Source organism: Cetorhinus maximus, chromosome 12 (genome assembly GCF_964194155.1).
Source record: "Cetorhinus maximus chromosome 12, sCetMax3.hap1.1, whole genome shotgun sequence".
Classification (NCBI taxonomy): domain Eukaryota; kingdom Metazoa; phylum Chordata; class Chondrichthyes; order Lamniformes; family Cetorhinidae; genus Cetorhinus; species Cetorhinus maximus.
In genome coordinates this window covers 106,505,163-106,522,334 of record NC_135890.1, presented here as the reverse complement: position 1 = coordinate 106,522,334, position 17,172 = coordinate 106,505,163, and the positions used below count along the sequence as shown (strand labels likewise).

Below are 17,172 nucleotides of genomic sequence, written 5' to 3'. Positions count from 1 at the left end.
CGCCAAGCAAGCCATAGACCTGCAGCCATTGAAAAGACATCCACATATGGCTGATCTGGTAGGTAGAGGCCTGTGGTGAGCCTCCCTAAAAGTGATGTGGTGCTGTCTGTGAAGCTTGGTGCTGATGACTGCGAGTGCTGACCGAAGCAAGGTAGGCAAACAAACCTTGAAGTCCCGAACGAAGTGCAGCCAGTCAGGTGCACGTTGCTTATGTGCTGTTGTGAAACACGTGTGCGTGGACAGACAATCCAGCGGGGGAGGGCTGACTCCGGCGGTCAGGCCTAATAATGATTTGCTGATGTATTACAATGAGGTTCCGGACATCCAATGGCAGAGAATGTGGCCCACCAACGGCGGTTGAGCGGACAATCGCGAACTGGTTTTACAACATTGTGAAACCGATCATGCCATATTGTTCGCTCATGCCACTGAACACGCCTGACGCTGGCGGGCACGGAAAACCTTGGCCAAAGGATCGCACATGGATGACGTCTCCATCTTATAAACAATCTCCCAACACTCATGCTCCCTAAATGTAGATATTTCCTTCTCTATGCAGGAATATGATTTTCCTTACTACTTCTCTATTGTAATCCCTAACAGTGTACTATCCCCCACCAATCCACTGCACCAACATTTGCAGGATCTTGGGGGTTTTAACCTAAATTCCACACCTCAACTTGTTAGTATCACATACCTATCTCAAACCACTTGCTCTTGTCTAAATTTCATTTGATTAAAATTACACATCATGAATTAGACAAAGGAAATCATAGTGCATTGTAGAGAAAATTACAGTGAATATCAATTTCCTCCCCAAACACTGTATGACCATAGTAATTAAGAAATTATGCCCTGGACTTAAAAGATCATGCAGCACTCCTTTTTCTGTTATCCATTGTGAATAATTCAGAACAAGTACCGGTGAGGAATTGGATAACACCCAAAGACTGATGTGGGATTCAGTAAATTTGTGCTGCTTACTGCTTTACCTGATTGCTTCATGCGCTGTTCATTGGCTGCGCACATCAGCAAGGGATTGGATATCATGAGAGGATGGTGCTACTTAAACAGGAGGTGCATTAATGTTGCTAGAAGCGGTGGGAGTCAATTGAAAACAAAGTATGTGTTCTGTTCATTTGACTCAAAGCTGACCACGCAAGGAGCATGCATCAACTTTTCACTGGAGGTTTTGGTGGTAAGAAGATATATCTGCAGGGGAGGGCCAGGAGGGCTATCCATACATATGATTAAGAACCAGTGGGAATAAGTAGTAACGGAGGTCAATCCCTGGAGTGTTAATCCAAGCATATAGATGCAGCGCAGGGAGGTGTTTAACAATGTCACATGAGCTGTCAAGGTCAGTGAGTTTATCTTTAAATGGCATAGCATTACCAACTGCACCACTAGCACCATCCACTGCTCAATTGACTACATCCCCATCATCTACATACCAACTATCTTTATCAATCAGCACTGCCATGTTCCAGTATATTACGGACTTGTAGTCAATATATTTTTAAAAACTGAACTAAAAGCTGCAAAAGATGGCTGCCCAAGAATCACCTAACTTCTTTAAAGATGGAAACCACTTCCTGTCTCAAGAGAGAAAAAAGGAACCTTCCAGACTGATGTTGAATTAATGCCTTTTCCTGAAACTTATTCAAAGGGCTATTTCAGATTGAATGGGTCATTCAAACACAAAGACACTGGCTGCTTCAAATTCTCAAGGTGTCAAATGAAAACACAGGATGTGTAATCTACACATCATCCTTTGTTTGGAAAAAGGACTTTGAATTATGGAAGTCATATGATGAGGAAACCGCTTTAAATTCAGCAATAACTGCTTGCAGAGAGAGAACGCCACCAAAATCTATCGAAGCAACTGCAAGTTGTCCAAGCAGCCAAGGTAATACACGATACCTTGAAAGTGGGAGTGGGACTCCCCCTAACCTTTTCCAATTTCGAGTTCACCTGAGAACCAACCTCCTGGAAATTTGACTACAACAAACCTCACAGCTTACTAAGAATCCTTCGCTTTACAGTACCAGACTTTCAGTTCAACTTTAAAGCATCATGTCAATCTAAGAAACTACAGGCCAGCCAAAAAAGACTGAGATAATTATAAATTGCAACTGTATTCTTTTGACCTTTATCTGTATCTAATCTTTGTGTGTGAGAGAGAGAGGCGAGTGAGTGAGATGTGTTTTATGTTCCAGGGCAGATGATCTTTGGTACTTGTGCCACAAATGAGGCTAGTGAAGCACATAGGACTGTTGATTTTTCTGCAGCACCTGGCTTCACACAGGTGCAGGGAATCGTTGATTGTACATATTTGTCAGTCAAAGCACTCTCGGATCATCCAGCGTTCTTCATCAATTGCGAGGGACCCCCTTAATGTCCACCTAGCTTGTGACCAAGGAGAGGTTATTAGAACACCCATGCTAACTCACGCGTCTCTCTCTTCCTGCAGGAGGACTACATCAGGATATTAGAGCCTGGTGAACTAGCTGTATGCCTCGTGGCGTACAGAGAGTGGAGGCAAAGGAGAAGAGAGTAATGGAGGCGCCTGGCTGCATAGAGGGAAGAGCAGCACCCTCAGGAAGAAGAGGTGCTGGGGCTTCCGCACATGCCACTGAACAGCCACAGAGAGCCGTCGTTGGTCAGCGTCTAGCTAGACCTGGGGTCTATAGATGCTGCCTTTCATTCCTGCAGATGACCGACAATCAGAGTCGCAGAAGACTGCGCATGTCCAGGGAACTGGTCTGTCACATCTACCAGCTGCTGTGGGATTTGGGGCCACAGAGACATGGAGGGCATCCATTGCTCATGGCTGTGAAAGTGACCTCGGTGCTCAATTTTTATGCTAGTAGCTCCTTTCAGGGCTTCACAGGTGACCTCTGTGGGATATCGCAAGCCTTCACCTACAAATGCATCCATGAGGTCATGGACACCATCTTTGTGAGGGCACACAACTTTGTGCATTTCGCCCAGGACCAGGAAAGCTAGGATGCAAGAGTGATTGGATTTATCCAGATCTCAGGTTTCCCACAGGTGTAGGGTGCCATTGACTGCACTCACGTGGTGCTCAGATCTCTGCCGCAACAAGCGGTCAAGGACATCAAAGGCAAGGGCTTCCATTCTTTGAATGTGCAGCTGGTGTGTGACCACCAGAAATGCATCTGCAGGTCTGTGCACGGTTCCCAGGGAATGTCCATGACTCCTACATTCTCAGTCAGTCTCAGATCCCTGATGTCTCCCAGGGTCCACAGAGGCTGCAGGGTTGGCCCCTATTGGACAAGGGCTACCCACAGAGGACATGGCTGATGACACTAGTGCAGCGGCCTTAGACTGCTGCAGGGCGAAGTTATAATGAGGCACATGAGGCAACTCGCATCTTGGTGGAGCAAACCATCAGGATGCTGAAAATGAGGTTCCGGTGCCTGGACAGGCCTGGTTGAGCTCTGCAATATAGCCCACAGAGGGTGTCACACACCGTCGTCGCTTGCCGCAACCTTTACAACCTGGCGCTGCAATGGGGAGAAGAGCTGAACCTCTCAGAATCACACAGTGCAGGAGAGGCCCTTCGGCCCATCGAGTCTGCACCGACACATGAGAAACACCTGACCTACCTACCTAACCCCATTTACCAGAACCTGGCCCATAGCCTTGAATGTTATGACGTGCCAAGTGCTCATCCAGGTACTTTTTAAAGGATGCGAGGCAACCTGCCTCCACCACCCTGCCAGGCAGTGCATTCCAGACTGTCACCACCCTCTGGGTAAAAAAGTTTTTCCTCACATTCCCCCCTAAACCTCCTGCCCCTCACCTTGAACTTATGTCCCCTTGTGACTGACCCTTGAACTAAGGGGAACAGCTGCTCCCTATCCGCCCTGTCCGTGCCCCTCATAATCTTGTACACCACAATCAGGTCGCCCCTCAGTCTCCTCTGTTCCAACGAAAACAACCCAAGTCTATCCAACCTCTCTTCATAACTTAAATGTTTCATCCCAAGCAACATCCTGGTGAATCTCCTCTGCACCCCCTCCAGTGCAATCACATCCTTCCTATAATGTGACAACCAGAACTGCACACAGTACTCCAGCTGTGGCCTCACCAAGGTTCTATACAACTCCAACATGACCTCCCTACTTTTGTAATCTATGCCTCAATTGATAAAGGCCCATATGCCTTTTTCACCACCCCACTAACTTGCCCCTCTGCCTTCAGAGATCTATGGATACACAGCTCCTCCGATGAAGAGGATGTCGACAGGCATGAGGGTGAGGACATCCTCGAAGATGGCGATGAGGCCATCATGCTAGCCAGACGAGACAGGTATGCTGGGGAGGTCCTCATAGCTGCTAGATTTGTAGAGGACGATGACAAGATGTAGTGAGGAGACATGTATGACTCCTGTCTGGCTGTGGGCAGCTCCCTTGCGCTCTGTGATCAGGGTCATATCATGGAGATACAGCCGTGAAACTTTAAATGATCCTTTGTCAGCCTTCAGCACCTGACCCCTTCAGGAGCACAGTGTCACTGATCACTGATGCTGACGAGATGGGGGTCAGCCCCACCTTAAAGGTGCTGAGAGCACACAGAGAGAATGACGGAACTCTGTGCCTGCCCAGTGGCATTCTGGCAGCGGTGCCAAGCACCATCGAAGTGTAGGCATCAATAATGTGTCCAGGGAGTGTGAGGTCGGGCCATCACGTTGGTCTGAAGGCTGCACAAAGCACAGGGAAGAGGCCCTGGACTGAGACACCTGCCTTTGTCTTGTGTAGGAACCAAGGTTTCACATCTGAGTGACATGAATACTGCTCATCAGAACAAGGAATCATAGGCAGGGAGACATTCTTGGGAGTTTATTGACAATAGTGAACAGTATATAAAAGTGATTAACACCCATGCCCAGGGTGTGCAAGTAATTCCTTAACTTACCTAACCCTGCTGCTATGTCTTGTTGCTTCCTGGACATCCACAGCGGAGGTGGAGGCAGCCTGCTGACTGCGACAGCCTGTCTGTGATGACTTTGGTTGGCATCCTCTGGAGGGCCATGACTTGGAGGGCCCCAGCCTTCTTTTGGGGTCATGCTGTGTGCCAGTGACACCCTCGTCGACCAATGGAGCTGGAGCTGCTGAGGTCACAGGAAGAGGGGAGTCAGATTGGCCGGACACTCTCGGAGTCACCTTGATGGTTGGGCCCGGAGTGCGCACCTGGTGATCCTCCTCCCTTTGGGTGCCCGGGGCCCCAGGCTGACTCCTTGAGGAGCTGGGGTAGCTGAAGTGAGATCGAGCTGCCCGGCACCCCTCTTGCGTACACACTGTGCAACTACATCGTCTTAACCTTCCTAACCCTGCCGCTATGTCTTGGTGCTCCCCCAACATCCACAGTGGAGGGGGAGGCAGCCTGCTGACTGCTACGCCCTATCTGTGATGACCTTGGCGGGCGTCCTCTGGAGGACCAAGACCTGGAGGGCCCTGGCCTGTTTTCGGGGTCCTACTATGTGGCAGTGGCACCCTCTTTGTCCTGTGGAGCTGGAGCTGCTGGGGTCTCAGGAAGAGGGGATTCGGGTGGGCCAGACACTCCTGGAGTCACCTTGGTGGATGGTCCCGGGGTGTGCACCTGCTGATCCTCCTTCCTATGGGTGCCGGAGGGCCCCTGGTTCACTTCTTGAGGGGAAGGAGTGGCTGGTGTGAGATTGAGCTGCCTCGCACCCCTCTCACGTCCACACTGTCGGAGGCCAACTGCGGTGTCAGCGATGGAGTTCAGCCCGGGTAGCAGCGCAGGAGCAATGTCCTGGTCCAAGGTCTCCATGGTGGCCGCCATCCTACCAATGTTTATCTCAGTACGTTGGCATGCCGGCACTGTCACCTTAGTCTGAAGGTGAACGGACTCCTCCATCATGCCTTGCAATCTGAGGAGTTCAGTGGACATCCCTTCCTGATGTTCCCAAGCTTGCCTTTGCAGCTTCATCAACTGAAGTATGACCGAGTCCAGAGGCTCGTCATCTGACTCGGACTCAGCAGATTTCTAGCCTCCAGAAGCCCTCCTAGTGCCGGATACCAGAAAAGTCCCTGCCGCCACCTGCTGTGGATCAGATAGTGTGATGTGCTCAACAGATTGTGATCCCAAGGCTATTGTAAAACTAGGTCCCACTGAGGCATGTGTCGCTGTGCTGGTGGAGGGTGTGGGTAAGTGCTGTGATGGGCCTTCAATGAAGGCACCTTCAGATTCCTCTTCAGGGGTTTCTTCGCTGCTTGATTGGAGGTCGTGGGTCGTTGACTTCGTTGGCTGTTTCCCTGATGTGCCTGCGAAAGCAAGGAGAGATAATTAGTGCATGGCAGGGGACTGCGGAACAGGACACGTCCCTCACAGCATGGTTGTCTGATGGATTTTGCACTTCTGGATCCTCACTTGGTGGAGCACCACTGACCTCAGCGTTGGCACAGGAACGGCCCAGATCCTCGCCAGCAAGCTGGATGGCTCTATTTTTGAAGTCCGTGAGGACCTTGATTTCTGGCACTCCTCCACCAGTCTGCGACTTTTCCCTCTTGTTGTGTGCCAGCTTGTCTTGCAAGAATAGAAATGGAGAAAGTGTCAACAGGACACCTGCCAGGCCAGGTGATAAGTATGCTTGACATGTGAGGGTGGTGAGTAGTACCACGGACAGGATGAGGACAATGAAGGTGTGTATGAGAGAGTGAATGGTGGTGTCACTTGAACTGGCAGTGAGTGAGATCCCTGTGGATGTGTGATGGGTGTGTGAGTGTATGAGTTGAGAGTGATGAGAAGGATGACTTACCCTGGCACAATGGAGAAGATCATTAATCCTTATTTGGCAATGGGTGGCTGCCCTCTTTTCTAAGGCGTTGGCGCTGACCACTTGCCACCACCTCCCATGCTGGAGCAGTGATGTTACTGCCTATCCTGCAGGCAGAGCAGGGGTAGAGGACATCACAGCAGGCCTCCACTGCATCCAAATGGTGATCAAAGGACGCTTCATTAAACCGGGGGTGGGGGGGCTGCAGTCTTCTTGTTTTTCGGGGCCATATTTCCTTTGCAGCAGTTGTGGGCTGGAAGCACTGAGAGGTGTGTACGAGGCTGTACTTTAAATATGGTGCCTGGCGTGATGAAGTGGCGAGGTGATCATTTGGCGATCAGAGCTGGCCCGCCATCGAAACGGTGTGTTTCCCGGGAATGCATAATTAATGAAGCAGTATTGGGATGATATGGCGTGAAAAGCTGCCATTGCGCCCAGTGGTAAAACGTCCTTTTTCCTGCCCGCTACCGCACTTAGGGCGGAATTATTCCAGATTTGCACTGTGTGTTTCACTAGCCTCATCTGTGGCACAAGCACCAAAGGTCACCCGGGAATTGCACCTAGATGCAGCAGATTGCGAGATCCTTGAGATGTCACCAGCAGATCTCCGGGAGAAGCTGGAGGCGAGGAAAATCAGAAAACTTGATAGCCATTGGCAATGTGTTTTCAACTGGTCCTCTTGGAACGATGTCTTCTTCCAGGAGGCTACTGATGTCAGCAACCACTTGCTGTGAAAGTATGAGACACTGTTGCTCTTATATTGAGGAAACTCGCCCTCTGTCGACCCTGTTCTGTTGGAGTATCTCCTGGTTCTGCTGCTGCTAGTGTGGCTTCTCTTGCAGCACCTCATCAGAGACCCAGGCCACTGCTGCATAAGTTGCTCCCAAACCACAATGAAGGCTGACATCAAGAAGGTGAGATGAAGGTGAGTATACTCCAAGACAGTTGAAAGTACTTCCACAATGTTAAATGTGACCCTAAAAGTAGTATGTTCGGGCTTAAACATAAGCCTTTCACTGAGACAGGTCACAGAAGTTTTGTGACTTCTACTCTACAGAGTTTGAGAGAGAACATGGAGAACTTAAATCCTATACAACCTTTGACAGAGCTGAGAACAAGGTCAGGGAGATTGGTGAAACCACCACTATGGTTATATCTGTGAACCAGGGACTTCGGGGGGAATGTAGGAAAATGTAAATAATGTATTTAATAGTCAGAGACTTGGGGGCTGACGTGGTGTAAAGGGTTAATGCGAATAGACAATGTACATTTCTAGTGAGGTAAGATCACATGACAACAGAGTATGCTGAGGGATAGTTCCTTGTGCCTCGTGTTAAGCTTATCCTATACACAGGAGCATGTTTAATAAAGGTTAAAGTTTACCAACAGCTGTGCCTCCCGCAGCCTCTGTTGATCCTTACCAAGGACAACCAAAGCTAAGACCCACAACGATGATAGCAAATGGTGACAGCGCTAAAGACAGCAGAAAAAGCACCGAGTAAGCGGCCCAGCGATTGAAGAAGCAGCAAGCAAAGCATCTGCAAAGAAAGGACAGTGTAGTAACAAATGCCAACAGATCTCGAAGAAAAGCTAGAGTGAAGAAATGCCCTGGAGAAAATCTTACCCTTACCAGAGTGCCTTGAACACATGGAAGGCCTGGATCAAGCTGAGAAGTGGTAGAACTGGCATTCTTGGCTTATCAGGCACAGAACCACTTCGGGACTAGCAGAGAAGTCTAGCAAGGAACAGGTCAGTACCCTTATCTACGTCATCAGCAGTAGTGTAGAAGAATTGCCAGTCGAACAGGGCATAAATTAAGAAACGGTGACGTGCAAAGATGCCATAAAAGCTTTTGATACTATTAACAACCAGGATGGGAGGAGTGCACGTATGATCCAGCCCCACTGCTCCGCAGGCCGCACCATTAATTTAAAAGTTTAATTTTCTCACCAAAATAGTCAATCGTCTATTTCCCCTACTGGTGCCCAGAATAAAAGTGTCTTCAACCAGGCTTCTTTCAATAAACTCATAACGATTGTTTATTATGAAACAAAACTTCTTTTTAACAAGTTGCAAGTATTGGCTAACACACAATTGTAATCGGGAAGTATAACTATCTATCTCTTCTTAAAGAATTCCCCCAGCACACACACAGATGCAAACACAAACAAACAAAGGACAAACAGATAGAGTCTCTCTGAAGAGATGGGCTTTAGAGGATGGGCATTATAAAATAAAGGATCAAGTTCACAGGGACTCGACACAGTCGACCTGGAGTTCACAGGCTGCTGGTCCCGGTAGATTTCTGGAATTTCTAACCAACTGGTCTCAGCTTTGCAGGTCCAAATACAGACCAGTTACGTTCAGATGAGGGTCCGCTGGCTGCAGGTTGATAGCCATGCACAATTTTAGGCAAGGTATAGAGAGGGAGAGAGAGGTAGAGCCAGTTAGGGTAGCCTTCCATCCTCAGCTTGCTCCCAAACAAGACTGCCTTTGAAACCAGTAGGTTCAAAACATAAGTTTTTTTTCTCTCTCTGCCACATGATTTCCAGCAAGCTACTAGTACCATAAAGGTCAGGTGATTTCTTGGAAGAGGCCTGCTTATTGACTGCTCCAAGGTGAACTTATGACCTTTTTAAAAAAAAATTCCAGGTCAGCATCCAAATGTACAGATCATGCCAAGTCCTTCCATTTTGTAAAAGAAACATTCGTTTTTGAGAAATGATTCCAGCAATACATATTTCAGCCTTAGAAGGCACACAGTCATAGAAAGGGCGAAGTTCAATAGACATACACAAAGACTGTGAGAGCGTAGATTCATTCATGAACGATTTGTATCAACTAGCTGAGAATTGAGAATATGAAGCTGTGAAAGACGAATTACTTTGAGGTTGCATTGTTGTAGGAGTCTTAGTGGAGACTTTATCAGATTTTCCACAGTCAAAAGGCTGTATCAGCACAAAGAATGTCCCGTCACAAATGTGGAGTGCCATTCCTGTAAGAGGAGGGGACATTTTAAAGCTCTATGCTGCAACAAAAAGTCCTAAGTCAGAAATTTAAGGATAAACCAATTAAAACATATAAGATGCAAGCAATTGAAGCCATAAAATGAAGTGCCATCCTTGGGACAATTTACAGGATCTAATGGGCACTATTGGATCATAGACATTATGGTCAACAGACATAAAACAAACTTCAAATTAGACACTGTAGCAGAAGTTTCAGTTCTTTCAGACTCATAACAGTCGCTAAAGCAAGACTTCCTCCAGCCATTGACCATAGAACTCCACAGTCCAGGAGGCTTTCAACTGAAGGCCATGGACAATTGACTGCTGCACTTCAGTATAAAGGAAGAGAAATCCTTGGGTCAAAATCTTGGACCTCCCTCCCTAACAGCACTATGGGTGTAACTACACCATATGGACTGCAGTAGTTCAAGAAGGCAGCAAGCACACCGCCACCTTCTCAAGGGAAATCAGGGATGGGCAATAAATGCTGTCTTAGCCAGCAACACCTACATTCAGTGAATGAATGTTAAAAATCACAGAAACTTTATACATGATCCAAAACCAAGAGTGTTCACTATTATGCCAAAAAGCTTGCACAAATCTACAACCCATCTATTGAGCAGATGAATTGGGAAGCCAAGACAAGTTGAAAGAATTTGGACAGAATTTCCAAATTTATTCAGAGGTCTTGAGAAGACTGAAACAAGTGCTCTGAAGCAAGAGCACCAGAACCTAATAGAATCAAGTGAAAATCTTGAGAAAACTAGGTAGAAGAATGAACTGCATGTGAAGGGATTGCAAGTTAATTACCGGGAAGGGCAGCTTGCATCAAGCAAGAAACGATGGATAAACTTCAGCGTGAGAACAGGAGAGACAAGCCTGAACAGGAGGACATAATTTTTGTTGAAAATGTGGAGTCTTATGCTACATTGAACACAAAATTTCTACCAGCAACATCACAGAAGCTAAATGAAATTCAAAAGGTACAAAAAGTAAATGAAGAACATGCTCAAATTTGGGAATATTGCATTGAAGGATGGCCAGAATATGTTCCAAATAATTTCATTCTGAAGCAAAAGAGGTTAATCATACAAAGAGTCCTCAGACTTGAGATCCTTCAGAGAATACATCAGGGATGCTCAGGCATTACGAAGTATTGTGTTAGAGTGTGAAATTCTGTTTGGTGGCCAGGCATCTCAAAATCATTAGAGAAAATGATTTCAAGCTGCATCATCTGTGCAATCCTTCGCAAGGAGCAAAGGGAACCACTGATGGTATCCCCAGTTTCCATCCAGACCATGGCAATGTCTCGGAATGGATCTTTTTGAGCTCAAGGGGTAGACATTCCTCATAGTTGTTGACTATTACTCCAGATGGGTTGAGGTCAAATGTCTTCATGGTCTGACCTCAGAAATAGTCCTTAAATTACTAAAAGAATTTTTTTGCCATTTGTGGCATTCCAGATCTAGTGATTTCAGACAATGGCCAACAGTTTACAAATGAATATTTTAAGCAGTTCACAGAAGAAAATGGACTTGAACACACAACTAGTTCACCCAGGTACCAACAAGCTAATGGAGAGGCTGAAAGAGGAGTATGAATGCTAAAAGCTTTGTTGAAAAGAAATAACGATATCAACTTATGAGCTACCATTCTACACCACTTCAGAATGGTTTGACTTCATCAGAACTTCTGATGGGAAGATGACCATCTTCCTGTTCCTCCACACACGCTTATGCTATGTCTCAAAGCAGCAGATATAGAGAGAGTAAGGGAGAAGGAGGATGATTGTCGTGCAAATCAAATCAGAAACTATAATTAACGCCATAGAGTGCATGATTTACCAGAACTCAAGCAGGTGAATCAGTCTGGATTCGTGACCAGAATTGCAATGGCCAAGTCTTGGCAATCTTACCTTGTGGGGACTGAAAATGGAATAGTGAGAAGAAACAGAAGTGCACTTACATCTACAAATAGAGGACCATCATTGGAATGGACTAACTACCCATATTATCAGAAAGACAACCGGAACAGAGAGAAAATAGCCTCTGAAGATTCACATACTATACAGAGCTTGAGAGAGAACATGGAGAACATGAATCTTATACAACCTCGAGAGGGCTGAGAACAATGTCGGGGGGATTGGTGAAACCACCAGAAGGGTTATCTCTGTGAACCAGGGATGATGGCAGAGACTTGAGGGGGTGGGGGAGATGCAGTGTAAAAGGTTAATGTAAATAGACAATCTACATTATCAGTGATGTAAGATCACAATACAACAGAGTATGCTGAGAGAGAGTTCTTTGTGAAGCCTCATGCTAAGCTTTATCCTGTACATAGTTGGAAGAATGTTTAATAAAGGTTAAAATTTACCAATAGCCTTGCCTCCAGCAGTCTCTGTCAATCCTTACCAAGGGAATCTGAAGCTAAGATCCACAACGATGACAACAGATCTTTCAGATGAGATGCCAAGCAGAACAGTCAAGCCTGGTACCAACTTGGCACAGGGCTTTGTACAGTGAATTATGGAAACTTACCGCATAAATGTAGGCTATTCAGCCCAAGTGTCAAATGTGACTGAGCTGGTAGCACCCTTGCCTTTTTCAGATGAGACATCAAACCGAGGCCCAGTTTACTCTCTCAGTTGGATGTAAAAGATCCTGGTCAGGCACTATTTCAAAGAAGAGCATGGGAGGTATCTCTGGTGTCCTGGCCAGTCAACATCACAAATAAAGATTATCTGGTCATATCACATCGCACTTTGTGGGAGCTTATTGTGTGTAAATTGGTTGCTGGGTTTCCAACATTACAACAGTGATTGTACTTCATTGGCAATAAAGCGCTTTGGGATGTCCGATGGTTGTGAAAGGCAACATTTTTCTAGATTCACCTGCAACAGTGCAGCGCTTTCTCAATCCTGTTTGAGGTGTCAGCCTAGAATATGTGCAGGAGTTTCTAGAGCTGAGTTTGACTTCAAGGCCTTCTAACTCAGAAGCAAGTGTGCTACCACTTAGCCAAGAGGAATGCTGGTGCTTGATGGAACATTCTCCACTGAGTCAGGACTTTCAGGAAATTGGAAGAGGGGGATATTAAAAAAGAAAATTTGTCTGTAAAAATTAAATACTTGTCTTTTTTAACAGGTGAAAGTTTACCTAAATCTTATTCAGGTAATTATACTTAGGGAACCTAGCTGTAAGAAAGACAGCATGGGTTCACACTTGGAGGAGAAATGGATGGAAGGCAGTTATTGTGTTGGGAATTAAGTACATCACCTTTATCACATCTAACATTTTGGTCTTCAGTGTGATTTTATAGCAGTTTCTGAATCTACATTGTCAGCACATTATTGACATAGAAGTTGACTGAATGATTTAATTGTTCTTTAATGCAAGATTAATGAGGATTGAACAATGATTGTTAATGCAGATGGGCTTTCTGTAACTTTTCAGGGAAGGGGAATGGGCAGAATACCAAAACTTCTGAGCAATCATCAATTGAAGATCTTTTAGCAAGGCATTTAGGTCAAGCTCCTTTTTCTATTGCTCCACCCTTAACTTTGTTTCTGGTCCAGTGAGAATGGCTGCTCACGCTTTGCTTTCTCCAAATGCTAGATAAATGCTGTGACAAGGTTGACCGGCACATTACTATGCTTGTGTGGCATGTTGTAGGGAGACCCAGGCCGATCTAGAAACTTGAACTTTTATTTGAATAGTCTTATGGTGCACTCAGTAACTATCCTGATGGTCCTATGGCTTTGATTATGAACGTGTAGCTCAGCCATGGTGAGATTGGGTAGGAGTAACATGACTCACATGTGTAAGGGATACCATTTATCCCCCAGCACCCATCATATTAAAGTCAAATATTGGGGTGATGGTTTAGTGTTGCAGAATAAAATCATTGTGACATCTGCCTACGTGCCTTGCACAAACTTGCATGATTGTACTTCTGTGAGTGGACATTAGCTGGACATCAGTACAGGCAGATTTAACTTTTCTTCACTTATGTGTTTCTATATAACGTTTTAAATATATTTTAGATGCAGCGCTCATTTTGCAACATGGAGAAGGTAGCAAGTACTCTAAGGAAGCTTTACATGCATCTCCAGGTATATTTTATTACTATATTCATTATTCTTTGTGAACTTTACAATGCTGTGTTCTGTAATATATTTCCAAAAGTTTAGTTTGGATAATCACAGTCTGGGGCCCTCATAGAGCTTAAAGTTCTTAAGTCATCTATTCTCAATGCCTGTTGATTCACCTTGACTTCAATTTTGCTAGCACTCCTTGATGCCATGCTGACTTCAGTGCTGTCTTGATGTCAAGATCAGTCACTCTGACCTCCCCTCTAGAATTCATCTTGAGTCCATGTTTAGACCAAGGCTGTAATGAGCCAAGTGGTCCTGGCAGAATTTAAACCATTTTTATTATTTGTTCTTGGGTCTAAGTGTTGTTGATGTTTATTTCCATCCCTGAGTGGACTTGAGAAAGTGATAGTGAGCTGCCTTTTTGAACCTTTGCAGTCTATTTGCTGTAGGTGCAACTACAGTGCTGTTAGGGAAAGTATTCCAAGATTTTAACGCAGTGCCAGTCAAGGAGTGACGATATAATTCCAAGTTAGGGCGGTATGAGATTTGATGGGGAACTTGCAGGGTGGTGGTATTTCCATGCGTCTGCTGCCTTTGTTCTTCTATGTGGTAAAGGATGAGGGTTTGGAAGGTGCTGTTGAAGACGCCTTGGTGAGTTGCTGCAGTGCGTTTTGTAAATGGTATACACATTGCTGCCACTGTGCATCGGTAGTGGAGGGAGTGAATGCCTAACAGGGTGGATGGAATTTCGATCAAGTGGGCTGCTTCTTCCTGGATGTTGTTGAGCTTCTTTAATGTTGTTGGAGCTATACGTATCCAAACAAATGGGTAGTATTCCATCACACTCCAGACTTATGACTTGTAAATGGTGGACAAGTTTTGGGGAGTCAGGAGGCGGGGTACTCACCACAGAATTCCCAACTGCTGACCTGCTCTTGTTGTCACTATATAAATATATATGTCTAGTCCAGTTATGTTTACTGTCGACAATAAGCCCAGATTATTGCTGATGGGGAATTCAACAATGGCAACACCATTGAACATCAAGGAGAAATGGTTAAACTCCATCTTGTTAGTGATGGTCATTGCCTGGTACTTGTATGGCACAAATGTTAGTTGCCACTTATATGCCCAAACTTGAATGTTGTCCAGATCTTGCTGCATCCAGGCACAGACTACTTCTGTATCTGATGAGTTGCAAATGGTGCTGAAACAATCATCAGCCAACATTCTTACTTCTGACCTACTGGTGGAAGGAATATCATTGATGCAGTAGCTGAAGATGGTTTTACCTGTAAAACCTGTCTGTGGAATTCCTTCATGGAATGTCCTGTGGCTGAGATGGTTGGCTTCCAACAACCACAACCATCTTCTTTTGTGCTAGGTGTGACCCTAGCCAGTGGACCATTTTCCCCTTGATTGCCCTTGACTTCAATTTTTGTAAGGTTGCCTTAATGCCACATTCTGTCAAATGCTGTTTGCTGTCAAGGTAAGTCACTCTCACCTCATCTCCAGAATTCAGCTCTTTCATTCATGTTTGGACCAAGGCTGTAATGAGATCTGGAGCTGAGTAGCCTGGCAGAACCTAAACTGAGCATCAGTGAGTAGGTTAATGCTGAGTTAATGCCGCACAATAGCACTGTCGATTACACCTTCTGTTATTTAGCTGATGATTGAGAGTAGGCTGGTGGGGTGATAATTGACTGGATTGGATTTAGGCTGTTTTTTGTGGACAGGACATATCTGGGCAATTTTCCACATTGTCTGTGTTGTAACTGTAATGAAACAGCCTGACTCAGGCACATATCTTTAGCACTATAGCTGGGATTTTCTCAGGGCCCATGGCTTTTGCTGAATTCAATATGCTTAGTCATATCTTGATATCACGTGCAGTAAATTGAATTCACCAAAGATTCGTATCTGTGATGCTGGGACCCTCAGGATGGGTCATCAGCTCAGCACTTCTGACTGCAGATCGCTTCAGCCTTGTGTTTTGCACTTATGTGCTGGGTTTCCCCATTATATAGAATGGTGGTGTGAGTGGAGCCTCCTCCTTTGGTTAGTTGTTTACTTGTCCAATTCACATTTACATTTGGCTATGACAGGATTGTAGACCTTTGATCTGATCCATAAGTTGTGTGATTGTGTAGTCCTGTGTTTGGAATGCTACTTCTGCTGTTTAGCATATGTTTGGTCCTGTGTTGAAGCTTCATCAGGTCTACATCTCAATTTTAAGTATGCCTGGCCCTGCTTTAGACATGCCGTCCTAGACTGTACATTGAACCAGGATTGGTCCCCAGGCTTGATGATAATGGTAGAGTGAGGGATATGACAGGCCGTGAGGTTGCAGATTGTGGTTTAAAACAATTCTTCTGCTGCTGATGGCCACAGCGCCTCAAGGAGCCCCAGTTTGGAGCTGCTAAATCTGCTCTGCACCAATCCCATTTAGCATTGGCGGTGGTGCCCACAACATAATGGAGGCAGTGATGGATATTGAAGTCCCCTATCCAGAGTACATCTGTGCCCTTGCTACTTGCAGTGCTTCTTCCAGGTGGTGTTCAACATCGAGGAGTTCTCATTCATCAGTTGAGGATATGTGGTTATTAGTGGGAGGTTTCCTTGTCCATGTTTGACTGGGTGCCATAACATCAACTGAGTATCGGTGAACAAATTATTGGTGAGGAAGAGCTGCTTAATTGCAGTTTTGACACTATCTTTCATCACTGTACTGATGATTGAGAGTAGGCTAATGGACAGTAATTGGCCAGAAAGGATTTGTCCTGCTTTTTATGAACAGGACATAACTGGGCAATTTTCTACTTTGTTAGGTAGATGCCAGTCTTGTAGCTGCACTGGAACAGCTTGGCTGGAGTTACAGCTCGCTCTGGAAAGTCTTCAACACTCTAGGCGGGACATTGTCAAGATCCATAGCCTTTATCATATCCAGTGTGCACAGCTTGATTTTTGATACCATGTGGAGTGAATTGAATTGGCTGAAGACTGGCTTCTGTGATGGTGAGGACCTCAGGAGGAATCCAAGATGGATGAAGACTAGAAATCTCTGGCTGCAAATACTCCATCTTGTCTTCTACATTTATCTGCTTGGCTGTGCCATCATTGAGGTAGGGAATGATTATGGAGACTCCTCCTCTGGGTGGTTTTTTAATTGTCCGTGTCATTCATGACTGAATGTGACCGGACTGGGGAGCTTTGATCTGATCTATTGTTTGTGGAATGGCTTAGCTCTG

The 17,172-nt window shown here is 45.6% G+C and overlaps 1 protein-coding gene across 1 annotated transcript in view; it reads left to right on the top strand.

The window, feature by feature from the left end:
- LOC144687792 (uncharacterized) overlaps positions 1 to 17,172 on the top strand; it is a 270,728-nt gene that overhangs the window by 166,215 nt on the left and 87,341 nt on the right. Inside the window, exon 13 of the mRNA XM_078554296.1 lies at positions 13,874 to 13,942. Within this exon, the coding sequence (XP_078410422.1) occupies positions 13,874 to 13,942 (69 nt within the window). The remainder of the gene's footprint in view (positions 1 to 13,873; positions 13,943 to 17,172) is intronic.